This window comes from Cnephaeus nilssonii, assembly GCF_951640355.1.
Source record: "Cnephaeus nilssonii genome assembly, chromosome: 6".
NCBI classification, from domain to species: Eukaryota; Metazoa; Chordata; class Mammalia; order Chiroptera; family Vespertilionidae; genus Cnephaeus; species Cnephaeus nilssonii.
Window position 1 is genome coordinate 30,032,866 of NC_137077.1, and position 15,150 is coordinate 30,048,015.

Consider the following 15,150-nt stretch of genomic DNA (forward strand, 5'->3'; position numbering starts at 1 on the left):
TCTGATCGCCGGCTCTGCCCCTGCCCAGGCCTGCCCAGGCTGAAAGCCTCTGGCAGAGGCTTTCAGCTTGGGTAGGCGATCCCCAGCTCCCTCTGATCGCTGGCTCCGCCCCTGCCCCCTCGGCTCTGATTGCAGGTTTGGCCCTACCCAGGAGCCCCCTGGCTCAGGCCCTTCCCAGGCTACTCAGGGCCCATGCGGAGCTTACCTCAGAGTGACCTGGGTGCCAGGATGTTCCCGGGACCCAGGCACTGGGCGCCTATGTATACAAATTAACCGCCCTCTTTGTTGGGTTAATTTGCATACTCACTCTCATTGGCTACGGCGTAGCGGAGGTACAGTCAATTTACATGTTTGTCTATTATTAGGTAAGATTATATATATATATATATATAATATATAGTAGTGCTTTATAAAAGGGGGAGAGATCCCTGGCCCCTTCTCCCATGTGAGGACACAGTCAAAAGCCTCCATCTATGGACCAGAAAGAGGGCCTTCACGAGAACTCAACCACACTAGCAACTTGGTCTTGGACCTCCTCGCTTACAGAATTGAAATAAATGTCTGTTGTTTATAAGCCACCCATTCAGCCATATTTTGCTAGTAGCCCGAATGGACTGAGACAGTTGCCCTCTATTTAACTTATTTAACTCATGTCCTCCCACTGCCACTCCCTCAGTGCACAGACACCCGCCTCACTGCATCTGCCTCCACAGCTGGGCCGCTCCCCACTGTGTGGCCTTCCCCACGGTTGGGCTCTGACTCCTTTCTCTGGACTACCGGTCAGTGTAGACGCCTGCCTTGTGTCGTCCCACCTAATGGCTTTCGAACTGAATTGTTCGGGAAGGGAAAGGAAAAGAGAGAAAGTGGAAAAAGAAACTTCACTTTAATAAGCACACTACATTTTTTATTTTTTTATTTTTTTATTCACAGAATAAGTCTATATTCTTCCAAAGAGATTACTTTGAAAAAAAAACCCTAATTTGGATATGTAACAATACTGATAACATTAGTTGTATATAATACTTGATACATTATAAATAATTTTCTTTGCAACATTGTGAGATGAGTAAAATAGACATTCTCAATGTCCTAATTTTAGAAGTAAGGAAACTAAGACTTTACAGGCATTGGTTATATATATCAGTAGATTCATAAATAGGAGATATATTAAACTTAAGAGGACATAAAATGGTAAATGTCCAAAACCAGTACCATAAAAATGACTTATTCAATCACAAGAATAGCACATTGGCAAAGTAAAAATGGATAAGATATTTTTTTCTAGAAAGCACGATTTGAGTTTCTATTATTACACTAGGAAAAGAGACCAAAAAACACAGATATGACTGTCTGGGCAACCATCAAATCAACAACCCATTATACCCTCTTGACATATATTAGGAAAGGGGGATTAAAAGGCATTCTGCCTAGTTGGCATGTCCACACTTAGGAAAATTTGTACTCTCCAAAGCCCATTTTGGAACATGAAAACACCATGGCTTGTTTGTTTTGTTCCCAGCCAAACAGAATGATCAAATGACTAAAATAAGAAGACAGCTGCTCTGGGCCCTAAAACAGGCGATTGCAGAAGCCCAAGGTGGAAGAAAGGATATTAGAAGTCAGCCCAAGGTTATCGGGGGGATTAAATGAGATCCTGTATACAAAAGCCCCCAGCAGGGCACCTGGCTTCTAACAAGCCCTGGATCAGTAGGGGGAAAACAAATGAACTAAAATTTGTTTGACTGCATTTATCTTAGGAGGGAAGTAAGCTCCCAGGAAGTGAGTTACTTTCACAGTGTCAGTACAGAGCGATGGCCTGGAATCTGCAGTCTAGGCTTTTCTCACTATACCCCACTGCTGACAGAGGATAAATTCAAAGTCAAAATAATCTGCAACGTTTCCTGAATCAAATGGTCACATTTCTATAAAAACTTGTCAGTTCACTCTGAGAGTTAAGAACTACTCTATAGAGTTCTATAAATATACAGGCAATCAAATAGGACTTATATTATTAGCACAGACCCCGAGTTACTAGTAATGTCAAGCTTTCAAAGGATATCTATATAATAAAAGCCTAATCAACCATTATGGTGGAACGACAGGAACAACCGGTCACTATGATGCTCACTGACCACCAGGGGTAGACGCCCAATGCAGGAGCTGCCCCCTGGTGGTCAGTGCGCTCCCACAGGGGAAGCGGCTGCTCAGCCAGAAGCCGGGCTCATGGCTGGCAAGTGCAGCGGCAGTGGCCGGAGCCTCTCCTGCCTCCGCGGCAGTGCTAAGGAGCAGCTAGCTGAGCAGTAAGGACCCTGCCGCTAAGGAGCAGTGAGCTGAGCGGTAAGGAGTGAGCATGTGGGCAGTAAGGAGTGAGGGATCCTGAACTGCGAGAGGATGTCCGACTGCCAGCAGGATCGGGCCTAAGCCAGCAGTTGGACATTCCCTGAGGGGTCCCAGACTGTGAGAGGGCACAGGTCAGGCTGAGGGACACCCCCTGCCCAGTGCATGAATTTCATGCACTGGGCCTCTAGTTATTAATAAAACACAATACCTAATTCTGAAACCACCAAAGTTTATCTCAGCGCTTTGAGGATATATTGTTAGGAAGGGTTATTCTTTTATTTCTTTTGCATGTCTGTGTTTGCTTTATGATATAAATGAATATCTCAAAATACTGGTGAGTTTAACTGCATAAACAATTTGTATGAGATGAACTTCATCCTCCATTCACTCTTTGTAAGCCATGTGCCATTGTATCTCTATGCCTTTTCATCTAGTTCTGCTGGGTGAGCCCTCCTTCCTGTTATTTGCAGATAAACTCCTGCTCACCGATCAAGATCTAGCTCACTTGTCACCTCGTTGATAAAACATTTTTTCAAATCCTGCAGGAAAGACAAATCTTCCATCTTCTACTGGCCTAAGTACAAATAAAAGCTAATTTCATTAGGCATTGCCTGTGTGCCAATATTGTACTAAATGCAACATCTGTTACTTTTCTAAACCCACAACAATTCTATGAATGCGGGCCTATATTATCATTTTAAAGATGAGAAGATAGAGGTACAGGCAGATTAAGTAACTTATAAACTGGATAAGTGGCAGAGATTTGAAGCCGGACAGTGTGAGTACCGTCTTTAAGGACTTGGTATGTTACCTTCTTTAGTTATGAGGCCGTCCTGAATTTGCTGTACAGATTTCCTCTAATATATCCTGGACTGGGGACCTTGACTGACAGCCCCAACTGCATCCACTCTAGACCCACCATAGCAGCTGCTCCTGGCCCATAGACAAGCAGACATGGGTACTAGTGCCAACCCACCTCTACCCAGTGGGTGATTATTTTAATGGGTAACTTTTGTTTGGGGAATCCCTGTTGCTATTCATATGAATCCCCATTAAAATGGTCGCATCCAGCTGCTCATAGAATAAGGCAGCCATCTGTTTGAAACTGTTTTGGTAGGTGAAAGATCAAGAAAAGGCTCCTAAATGCAGCAAAATGTTGTATGTTGTAACACTAATATATTTAAAATAACTCAACAGCAAACCACAACACACACACAAAGACATCTTCTGTATTAAGGAAGGACATCTTTTGTATTAAGAAAGGAAGCAATTTGTAAAAATAAGATGAATTTGGGTTGGCCTTTGAAAACTTTCTTCTTGTTTTTGTGTTTCTTTTTGTGGGCACATACGTACCCATGTGTATGTGTTTTTTCCACTAACTGACAAGCCATGTTGTCTTGGTTCACTGTTTTCCCCCTTTTTGAGTCACTACATGGTGCTGCTATGTGTGTACATTTTCATGTATTTGTTCCTCATTATGAATTCTAGTTTTTTTGTTAATTACATTTGACTTTCCTTTCTGTAAAAAAAAAAAAAAAGGCTGAGACTGTTTGAGAAACAGGCTGCCGTCTGTGGCTCTTCTTACCGCCCCTTCCTTCCTGCTTTCTTTGCAGTGTGTGACTGCACCTCCCCGCCTGCTCGTGCTCTCACCTCGTTACCCTTCACACATTTCTTCCAACAAGCGTTTTCATATCTAGTCCTGTCTTAGTGTCTACTTCTCATATATATATATATATATATATATATATATATATATATATATATAATCTGGCCACTCAGTGTATATATTACAATTTGATCATTCCATTAATTTCAGTAGGCTTAGGAATTCAGATAAGGAAAGATGTGTTCTGTCTGGAGTAGATGAGTGTATAGTAAGGAAAAGTGCAAGGAGGAGATGACTTTTAGGTTGGATCCCACAGCCATAGCTAGAATTACTGAGATAAGGGTATTTCAGAAAGAGAGAATAACATTAGTCAGCAATGACACAGGGGTATGAAAGTGTTTAGTATGTTCATTATATGAGGTTCTTGCCCAGTTCTGGGAAGTTGCCTCACTGTTATCACACTTTAAAATAAAACAAAAACACATAGATCAGCAAAGTATACTTTGTTCAAAACTTCAAGGGACCTCAAGTCACAGTCATCCCAAGAGCAAAGGAATCCAGCCTCATCTCTCCTTTTCCACCCTCCCACATCCTCACGTCTATCTGTATTTATTGCACATAGCACGTGCCAGGCACAGATGTGTTGTCAGAGGAAGATCCACAAATATGGTAGGACATAAAAGGTTCTAAGAAAAACAGAAATCTACAAAAAAATAAGAGGCTTTCTTGCCCCCACTATTTGTTTCCTTTCCGAGAGACAAAAATTACATATACAAGTAAATAAAATGAGAAGCACCGATCGAGGGTAAATTATATGAGAATGAGGCCAAGCTCCTGTTAATATACTCTGTGATGAGTCTCTGTGGATCCAATCCGGCTGAAACACGTAAAGGAAGGGGCATCCTTGGCAGAGACAATCCTGCATTTTCAGGGGAAAACTTGTAGCCTGACTATCCTATATAATAAAAGCCTAATATGCTAAGTGTCCAGCCATCTGTTCAACCAAAGTGTAATATGCTAATGATATGCTAAGGCCACTCAACCGCTCACTATGACATGCATTTACCACCAGGGGGCAGATTCTCTGACTGGTAGGTTAGCTTGCTGCTGGGGTCTGGCCAATTTGGACTGAGCTAGAAGGGCCAGACATGCCCTGGAGCCCTTCCATGGTCCCTCGCTGGCTGGCCAACCTCCCATGTCCCTCCCTGGCCCTGATCATGCACCAGTGGGTTCCCTTGGCCTGGCCTGCGCCCTCTCGCAATCTGGGACCCTTTGGGGGATGTTGGAGAGCCTGTTTCAGCCTGATCCCACAGGCCAGGCCGAGGGATCCCACTGGTGCACAAATTTGTGCATCGGGCCTCTAGTTTATTATAGAAGGTATGCTAAGTGTTGAAAAGTTTGGGAATGCAGAAACACAAATGAGAAAAGACAAACGACCCATAATTTTATGGCACAGGGCAATATATGCATGTGTGCATGTGTGCATGTGTGCATGTGTGCGTGTGTGTGTGTGTGTGTGTGTGTGTGTGTGTGTGTATGTGCATATGTGTATAGTAAGGAAAAGTGCAAGGAAGAGATGACTTAGTTCCAAAGGCTAACACAGCATGGAACATTTTATAAACAGCTAGAGAATTTCTTCTGCTTGATTTCTGCAATATTTTCCTTTTCTAATTCTCTGCTCTTTCTTTCTTTCCCTGACTTTTCACCTTACAATCCTCCTCTTAAATCTCCACTCATTCAACTTTGTCTTCCAACATGGCAAAGTGATCATTCCCTGGTCTCCACTACTGTCCATGCACTGGTAGCTTCCTTTACAACCGGCCTTGTAACCCCCAGGCCTATGTTTTCTAAGTAACATCTCAACTTAAATATCTCACATGTCACTTACAGTCATCCTATAAAAACTGAACTCAAGTCATGACATGACATGACTCTCAAACCAATTTCTGTTAAAGCTTTTCCTTGGTTTTTAGAAACTGTTGGTTAGATACTGAAGCCAGGCGGCTATTATTCTTGCCTTCTTTCTCTTTCTCACTTCTAATGTCCATTGGTCACTAAGTATGATCTTTCCTATGTGCAACCGTCTCTCCCATTGTTTCATCCTCTCCAGTACATCTGACATGGCCTTTGTAAGGGGCCCTCATCAACTCTCACCTGTACTGTTGCAGTGAGTCCTTAATTTGTCTCCTTCCACTACACCCACCCAAGTCCACATCAAGGACTTAATAAAACATAAAAAGTGAATATAAGAATAGACTATTTTTTCCAGAAATTTTGCAGAGCAGGAAAGATAGAAACATTTAAGAATATCAAAAGGAGACCGGGTTAAGGCAAAGTTGTTTTTTAATGTAGAGAAATTCAAAGAATATTTGTAAACAGCAAGGAAAAGAGTTGTCTTTTATTGCCTACACTGTAAGAGGGGGTAAACAGGCTAAGTTTCCCAAGAATGTGGGAGGGAATGAGATACTATAAAAATCCTTAGGACCTCAAGGAAAGAAACCCAGAATAGGTAAAAAAAATAAAAAATAAAAATCTATAGTTGAGGCCAGTATAGAGGGACACTGAAGGAGTTTATACTTTTGAATTCTCAGTTATGTCATCTGCTAAAGGTGAAAGAATGAAGGGAAAGGGAAACCTTTGAAAAGATTGGTAAAAGCTTGCGACACCTTGATCCTGAATACTGGTGAATGAAATTGAGTAGGGTTAAGCAATTATTTGTCGACATGTTCACCAATGCCAACCACACTTAGCAAATGCCTGGAACAAATAGGCCCTCAGTAAACATCAGAGAGGTTAGGCACCACAGTGGTAGAAACCAGGTCTTATTCATACATTGGGCACTGTGCCTAGTCATTGCAGAAACTCGAGTCAAAAGTATAAATTGGTCTATAGAAAATTGCATAAAAACATCATTAGCCACATTCTTTAAAACTGGAAACTTCTCATATTTCCCCTTTAAGTTGAACATTATCAGAAAGAAACAAAGATAATTCATGTAATCTCAGAGATGTGTTAATTAATTCTTAGAACATATTTAAATCATTAAAAAGTAGATAACCTCCTTATGCTTACTAACAGATTGTACAGTGAAAATAAATGCTAGAATTATGAATCAAAGCCATAAGTATTCTTCAGTTCTCAAGAATGAAACCAAAATAGTCATTATATTTTAATTACCCAAGAGAGGAAACAAAATTAATTTCCTTAAGAAAACAAATAAGGGAGGCTTCTAATAAATTCTCAGTAAATATATTCTATGTTACCTGGAAGTGACCTACAGAAACAATTAGTTCTACCTTAACTCTGTCTGTGCGGCTGTTGAAAAGTCCAATCCGTCTAATGGTGCTGAGGATGGGGTCAGTGGAGTCATCCATCATGTTGTGAGTGGTCACTGGAGGCAAGGACTGTCGCTAAAGTAACGGAAGAAAAATGTCAATTATGGAAAGAATTAATGTGTGACTAATTTCAACAACAGGTCATTGGCAGCATGTCACACAACCTTCCTCCAGTCTTTTGAGACGACACTAATGAGGATGACTAAGTGTTGTGTGTTTCAGAGGAGGAAAATGGGTTCAAGCACTGCCTTTGTATATGGTGAACACGTGCTACTTTTGTCTTCCACCTGCAGCCACTATACAAAAGGCCAAGGCAGCCCTGGCTGGTTTGGCTCAGTGGATAGAGTGTTGGCCTGCGGACTGAAGGGTCCCAGGTTCTATTCCGGTCAAGGACACATGCCCTGGTTGTGGGCTCGATTCCCAGTGCGGGGAAGGCAGGAGGCAGCCGATCAGGGATTCGCTCTCATCATTGATGTTCCTATCTCTTTCTCTCCCTCTCCCTTCCTCTCTGAAATCAATAAAAAATATATTTTTTAAAAAAGGCCAAGACATCTTGCCTGCTCCTGGGACTTACTTGGAATATGAATGTCCTGAAATCTTGCCTCGAGAGGAGGTCCTTTTTTAAATCCTTTCGTGGGGCTACCCTCCATGTCTGATCCCTCACTATTATGACAAGAGTTGGCTGTATGCCTAACACAACACTTACCTTTTCTTCTTTGCAATGATTCTACTTGTCTGAGAAACATTCACATTTTCTCTACTGTAACTCAAAATTCTATGCTTTTTGAAAAAATTAGGTTTTTATTGTCATTGCAACATACACTGCTTTTCAATTGGATATAATGGTTCCAAATTATTATTATTATTATTATTAATTATTATTAGTGACAGGGGAGAGTGCAAACACAGTCCCTCACTACCACAAATTATGCAGTTGAGTTTTCTACATTAGGGGAAATCACAGGGGTCGGCACACCCAGAATGCAATGGGTGAGCCTCGCCCTGGGAAAACTCTTAGGATCATGGCATCTTCCCTGATAAGTAAGTATCAAATAAATTTTTAAATTGGATACAAGAAAGGCCCTGTATCCAATCTCTTTTATGAACCACTCATAAAAGAGAATACAAAGTTGACATTTAGGTGAATACAGAAGAATGACTTTCCAGTTCTTGAGTTTAAAAATTCCCCAAATTAGCCCATTCCAATAAATTAAAATATTGAATACATTGATTTTAACAATGGGAAGTGGTAGGCACTTTTTTCTTTACTACCTGAGTTGAAAAGATGGCTCTTTTCATTATTGTTAGATCATCTCGATCCAAAATATTGTTCAGATCAGGAATTTCTCCTCTGTGGGAAAAACAATGTTAATAATAAAAACAACTGGCACTAATTTGGTGCTCCTTTGTGTCAGATACTGTTCTAAGCACTTTAAAAATAAACTATGTTTATAGTTTCCAGATGAAGCTCACAGACAAATTCCTAAAGTGTGAAGAAGTTTGATAAAAGATATCATTGCCCCAGCCAGGTGGCTTAAGATGGTTGGAGTGTTGGGGCTATACAGGAGGCAACCAATCGTTGCTTCACACTTCAATATCCTCTCTCTCTCTCTCTCTCTCTCTCTCTCTCTCTCTCTCTCTCTCTCTCAAATCAATAAGCATATCCTCAGGTGAGGATTTTAAAAATATCATTAAAAAATCAAAATTGATTTTTATAGCATTCATGTTCACCATCAGGGGACACTCTCATTATGTTTTGCCCATTTCTGAGTACTATATTCTAGAGTGGCCAAAACTTGTCCATCTATAAGTTGATACTTTTACTGGTAAAGAAAAATGATGTTCACCTACTACCATGGGTCAGGAGACAACATAGTTTTCTCTTCAAATCACAGAAAAAATCATGAATTTTAGTATTATTAGGTTATAATACATTTAAATTTGATTTTGTTATTTAGTCTTTATTATATCGGTAAATTACATATCTTATTTATTATTTATTAAGTAAACATACTCAGTAATATTGATATATTAATTAATATTCATTAATATGTTTGGTTAATAAATATTTGCTGATTTAATATGTCAATATAATTAATATATTAAGTCAATATACTGTATACTTTGACTTAAAATTTCATGAACTCTTAGCTTCAGATTGGCATACTAACATTTAACAAGATTTTCATTGAATTAGAACCTACCTGCATATATAAATATGTTCTCATTTATAAAACCTGTTTACAAGTGTTTGTCAGATGAAGGATAAAAGAAAACCTACTGATATGATGTCACACATCTTCAAAGGTTATGAATTCCTTTATATTCAGAACAACATAAATATATTATACCATTGAAACTGTTAAGTTGGAATGTGACATCCAAATGTTTGAGGTGGTAAGTGTTCCAAACACCTACCTTAATAAGGCATCATAGAGTTTCTTTCCAAACTTTTCCTTCACAGAATGTGCAATGTCCCTGATTGGGGGAAAAAAAATCTATAAATTAAATAGTGTCACAATTTTAAATCTTTATTCATCCTGATAACGCTGTTGTTTTGTTAGTGCATTGTTAAAATTATAGTTCTCTTTTGTATAGACTCCTCTATTATCTTCGCATTTGCCAATTTAGCTTGAGTTAAAACCTTCAGAGCTGAGGCAGCAGAACCCTGACCAGCCCACATTGTTTAACTTTTTTTTTTTTTTTTTTTTTGCTTGATGATATTTAGGGCAGGGCTGAGGGCTGGGAGGGGAAGTGGATGCAGGTATAGATGCAACAAGATTGGGAATGTGTTGATAATTGTTGAATATAGGCCTATGGGCATATAAGAGGTCATTATACTAATTTGTTTACTTTGCCATGTTTTTATTTGCATAATAATTTTTAAAAAATTCAACCCATCTTTAAAGAGTTCTACAGAGGCTTTATCCTTCCATGGTAGCCTATTCCAAAGTTTTTATTGTAACCCAGTTGTGTAGCCATTACATAATCTAGCATCATAGCCCAATGAGAAGAGAACCAAGTAGTATTTATGCTATAATAATCTTAAGGAAAAAATATTTCCGCAATATATATCAGAAATCATGCACATAAACATAATCCTTTACAGTCATTGCTTGAGAACATTTACAAGACGTGAGATTACCAGAGCTGCTTTCGCACTGCCTGGCCTTTCAGGGTTTCCACGTTGAAGTTGTTGGTCTTGGCAGGCATAATGAAAAACACCACCACTGTGACGTCACTTTTATGCATCTAATGAGGGATCAGAACACACAACAGAGTCAATGACCAAAGATGAAATAAAACGTGTGGCAGATAGACCTTCAATTTTGAGTAAACAGTGTTTGAAAACATCTTTTGGTGAAAAGAATACTTTTTGTGATTCACAGAAAAATTGTACCCACCTTCCTAAGGCCTTTTCAGAAAACTTATTTTAAATTGGGCTTTCAGTAGATGTTTGTTGATTAAAAATTTTAAAATTCAGACAAAATATTTTCATGGCATGAATCACCTAAAATATCTAGCCATTGATATTGTTATCACAATCTTCTCTGTAGTTAAAAAAGTAATACAAATTTGAGCTAATACTACAGGGTCAAAATTCACTCTTTAAAATTTAAGATTGGAAATTTAATGAGGATTTAGTTTTGGTTTATTCTATTTTTTTTCCCCTTAGCTTATATACACTGATTTACACAAAAGATTATTTACATTTTTTGTCAAATTTCTTGATTCTCATGATGCCGCATTTTGGTTTTTTAGCACTAAGGTAAAGAAACAAGCATATGTTCAGCAATTTTGTTGTGGCAGCCACTGTGCTGAATGCTTTAAATCATAATTCACCCCAATCCTTGAAATCGCTGTGCGCAATAGATGTCACTCTCCTTGTTTTACTGACATCAGAGAGGCATGGAGGTTCCATATAGACATCTGACCCCCTATCACAGATTACTGGCAAAGCTGAGATTAGATTGACTCTAAAATCTGTGGGATTTATTTTTCCTCTTCCCACAAATACCATTGGCCTAGCATCTCTCTCAGAAGGAAATGACATATCAACAGCCATGGGAATGAAAACATAAACTCAAACCATGAACAGATGAACGCTCATATGTTCTAGAAATTACTATCTCCTGAGTGCGAGGCATTTTACCACTTAATCTGCCACCTCTGCACTCTAGGGCCTGACAATCTATTCAAAAGTCTATGGAAATCTTAGTGATTGTAAATTGTGTTGCTATGAACATAGGGATGTACATATTCTTTCTGATTGGTGTTTCTGGTTTCTTGGATATATTCCTAGAAGTGGGATTACTGGGTCAAATGGAAGTTCCATTTTTAATTTTTTGAGGAAACTCTATACTGTTTTCCACAGTGGCTGTACCAGTCTGCATTCCCACCAGCAGTGCACGAGGGTTCCCTTTTCTCCGAAACCTCGCCAGCACTTGTTGTTTGTTGATTTGTTGATGATAGCCATCCTGACAGGTGTGAGATGATACCTCATTGTCATTTTGATTTGCATCTCTCAGATGATTAGTGACTTTGAGCAACTTTTCATATGTTTCTTGGCCTTCTGTATGTCCTCTTTCAAAAAGTGTCTATTTAGGTCCTTTGCCCATTTTTTGATTGGATTGTTTTGTTAAATTGTATGAGTTCCCTATAAATTTTGGAGATTAAACCCTTATCGGAGTTAACATTGGCAAATATGTTCTCCCATGCAGTGGGCTTTCTTGTTGTTTTGTTGATGGTTTCTTTTGCTATGCAGAAGCTTTTTATTTCATAGCAGCACAATTTACAGTAGCTAAGATTTGGAAACAGCCTAAGTGCCCATCAGCAGATGAGTGGATTAGAAAACTGTGGTACATCTACACAATGGAATACTACACTGCTGTAAATAAAAGGAATTCTTACCATTTGCAACAGCATGGATGGAACTCGAGAGCATTATGCTAAGCAAAATAAGCCAGTCAGAGAAAGATAAACATCATATGATCTCACTCATTTGTGGAATATAATGAACATCATAAACTGATGAACAAAAATAGATATAGAGACAAAGGAGCATTGAGCAAACTGTCAAACCTCAGCAGGAAGGCAAGAGAGGGTTGGAGGGGGCGGGGTAAGAGATCAACCAAATGACTTGTATGCATGCATATAAGCATAACCAATGGACACAGACACTAGGAGGGTGAAGGCATGTGCCAGGGAGGTGGAGGGGAGGCCAGGGAGAGGTCAATAGGGGGAAAAGGAGACATATGTTCTACTATTTGTAATACTTTAAACAATAAAAAAGAAAAAAAGCCTATGGAAGCCATTACACAGGAAACATGATGTAACATCATAGAGCTTCCTTACCCTCAGCAGGAAATTGAGCCTGGATAAGGATTCTAGGAAGATGTCAGCTCCTTTGTTGGAAAACTCATACCTCCCAGCAATGAAAAAGAACAAAGTTTTTTCAAGATCAAAGTCCAGATGACTAAAACAAAACAAAACAGTTTCAAATGAAAGAAAGCACCAGCAACAAAATGTACACAGGAATCCTGTGAAAGTACAAAGGGGATGGGAAAGATAAACATGTACTGTAACAGCACTGTTTTCTCTATATTAGAGATCCCTAAAATTGCACCCTGATTTTTTTTTAAGAAAGAAAAAAAACATACCCATAAAAATGACCTCGAACAAATTCTTGTATCCTAGCCTTGTACATTGCATGTAGATTTTGAAACTCATGCATTGCTGAAAATTTCTTAACATTCAAGCCATTTGGAGTAACTACATCTGGAAAAGCAAAAATAAAATAGTTATGAAAATGCTCTTTTAAAAGAGGATACCATTGTAGAAAAACAGCGTGTTTAAAATTTATATAACGTTTGATTCTATTAACATCTCTAGGTTATGACTATCATAGAATTGAAAATTCATAAATGTTCACAATAAACTGTGGAAATAGTAAATGAGGAGTACATGACCAAAATAACATTGGTACAATGACATAGTAGAGTTAAAAGCAATAATGATGATTATTATAGTTTCATTGCTTACTATGTACCAGGCACGGCTCTGAATGCTTCACAATGTAACTCATTAAATCCTTGTAACAACCAATGGAGTCGGTGCTCTCATTTGCATTTTCAGCGGGAAAACACTTTTTTCTCTCTCTCTACTGTTTTATGCTTTTTGTTTGTTTGTTTGTTTGTTTGTCTGAAGCAAAATTCTCATGCTCTCTTGTCATTTGGAATTGAAAGATGAGTGGCAAACGCAGGGGTAAACATTACCAGGCTTTCTCTTCAGCATGTGCTCTGCCTCTACGGCCGTTATTTCAGAAACCGTGGTGAACACGTGCGCACAATGGACCGAGGCCCGCTCCATGCAGTACCGGTGGTAAATCTGCCTTTCCCCGGCCTCTTTGTCTATGTTAAACTGTTCAAAACAAAACGCAAGCACATATACATTGGCGTACACTGATTCTCCCACACAAGCAAAACAAAATCACACATTGTTCATGTTGTGTTCCCAAAGGGCCGCGTGAAACTTGATGCCCACATAAAAGGAATGAAAATTTTTATTTAAACCCGTTACTAAGTGCAGAGCTACTTATGCTTAAACAGGTACTGCTGGCCTCATTTCTGCTTCTAAACTGCTATGTAAACCCCTGAGTAAACGACATTTCCTCTTTGTTATAATCACATAGAAATCTTGATTTTCTTTGGCATTTCAATTATACTTTTTACTTATCCCACATTTTATAAATACTGAGCTGATTTCTTCCCCCAAGGTCCTTATCATGTTTTGCCCATAAACAATGAAGTAAAGCTGACATTAAACTTGATACAAAAAATTAAGTTAATTATTATTATTCCTAACTCACTGGAAGGAAGCCTGGCAAAGAGAAAAGACAAACGTTTTTCCATGACAATTGTAGTCCTACCACTATATAGTCATTTCTAGGGTGTACAGTTATTTTAATTAGATAGTGTGATAGATTATTCTGGGTATCTTAACTTAAAAATATACACACAATAAGCCAACTCCCCACAATTAAATAGCTGGCAACAGTTGCGGACTCTTGCCATTTGGCTTAGTTACTGAATATTATTTCTAATATAGTTGCTATGAAAGTAGCAGTGTCTAAGAGAAAAAACTATATAGTTTCTGGCCTTGTATCAGCAATGAACTTTTCATATTAGAAGCTTTTCAACACTATGCATCAGACATTCTTCTAAGCAGGACATCATATTCAATCCTCATAAACCACTGCGACACTTATTTTGTCTTCATTTTATAGAGGGGGGGGGGGGATCGAAACTTTTAAAGGTTAAAGAACTTGCTCAATGTCATACTTGTATCTTAGCAGAGTCCTATTGATCCAAATCAGTCTGACTGCAAACTTGTGCTCTCACCTGCTTTTATATCATTTAGTCTCAAACTCAATCAACAAGTCAGTCCCAATAATGAATGCACCACATAGAGGAAAATACTAAAAAAATATTTATTAGATGAGTCTAAAGATTAGAACAAGATAATTTTTAGAATAGTCTCTCTTGACTGTAATATTTACAAACATCTCTCTGAAAATGTTTGAACCAGGGCTCTCTCTATATGGTATCCTTGAATCAGCAGAAGTTTTTCTTAAAAGCTTTTTGGCTGGTCTTATTTATTCAACCAAATCTCTCATTCAACCAATATTTGTGGAATAGTTCATGTGTTTCTGTTACCTTCAAATAGCCTATAACTTAGTAAGCAAATGAGTAAAAATCAGGCAGAAATGAGTAAGTGCCTGAGTAAGGTATAAGATCAGAACAGGATAGGGAAAGTATCTCATCTTCTTATATAATAAAACCCTAATATGCAAGTCGACCGAATAGAGGA

At 38.7% G+C, this 15,150-nt stretch overlaps 1 protein-coding gene across 1 annotated transcript in view; it reads right to left on the reverse strand.

Annotated features, from left to right (window-relative positions):
- GYS2 (glycogen synthase 2) overlaps positions 1-15,150 on the reverse strand; it is a gene marked incomplete at both ends in the record, with an annotated part of 41,625 nt that overhangs the window by 10,333 nt on the left and 16,142 nt on the right. The window contains 7 exons of the mRNA XM_079774534.1: positions 7,243-7,356; positions 8,554-8,632; positions 9,700-9,759; positions 10,427-10,533; positions 12,637-12,757; positions 12,942-13,059; positions 13,557-13,701. Coding sequence (XP_079630660.1) covers positions 7,243-7,356; positions 8,554-8,632; positions 9,700-9,759; positions 10,427-10,533; positions 12,637-12,757; positions 12,942-13,059; positions 13,557-13,701 — 744 coding nt within the window. The remainder of the gene's footprint in view (positions 1-7,242; positions 7,357-8,553; positions 8,633-9,699; positions 9,760-10,426; positions 10,534-12,636; positions 12,758-12,941; positions 13,060-13,556; positions 13,702-15,150) is intronic.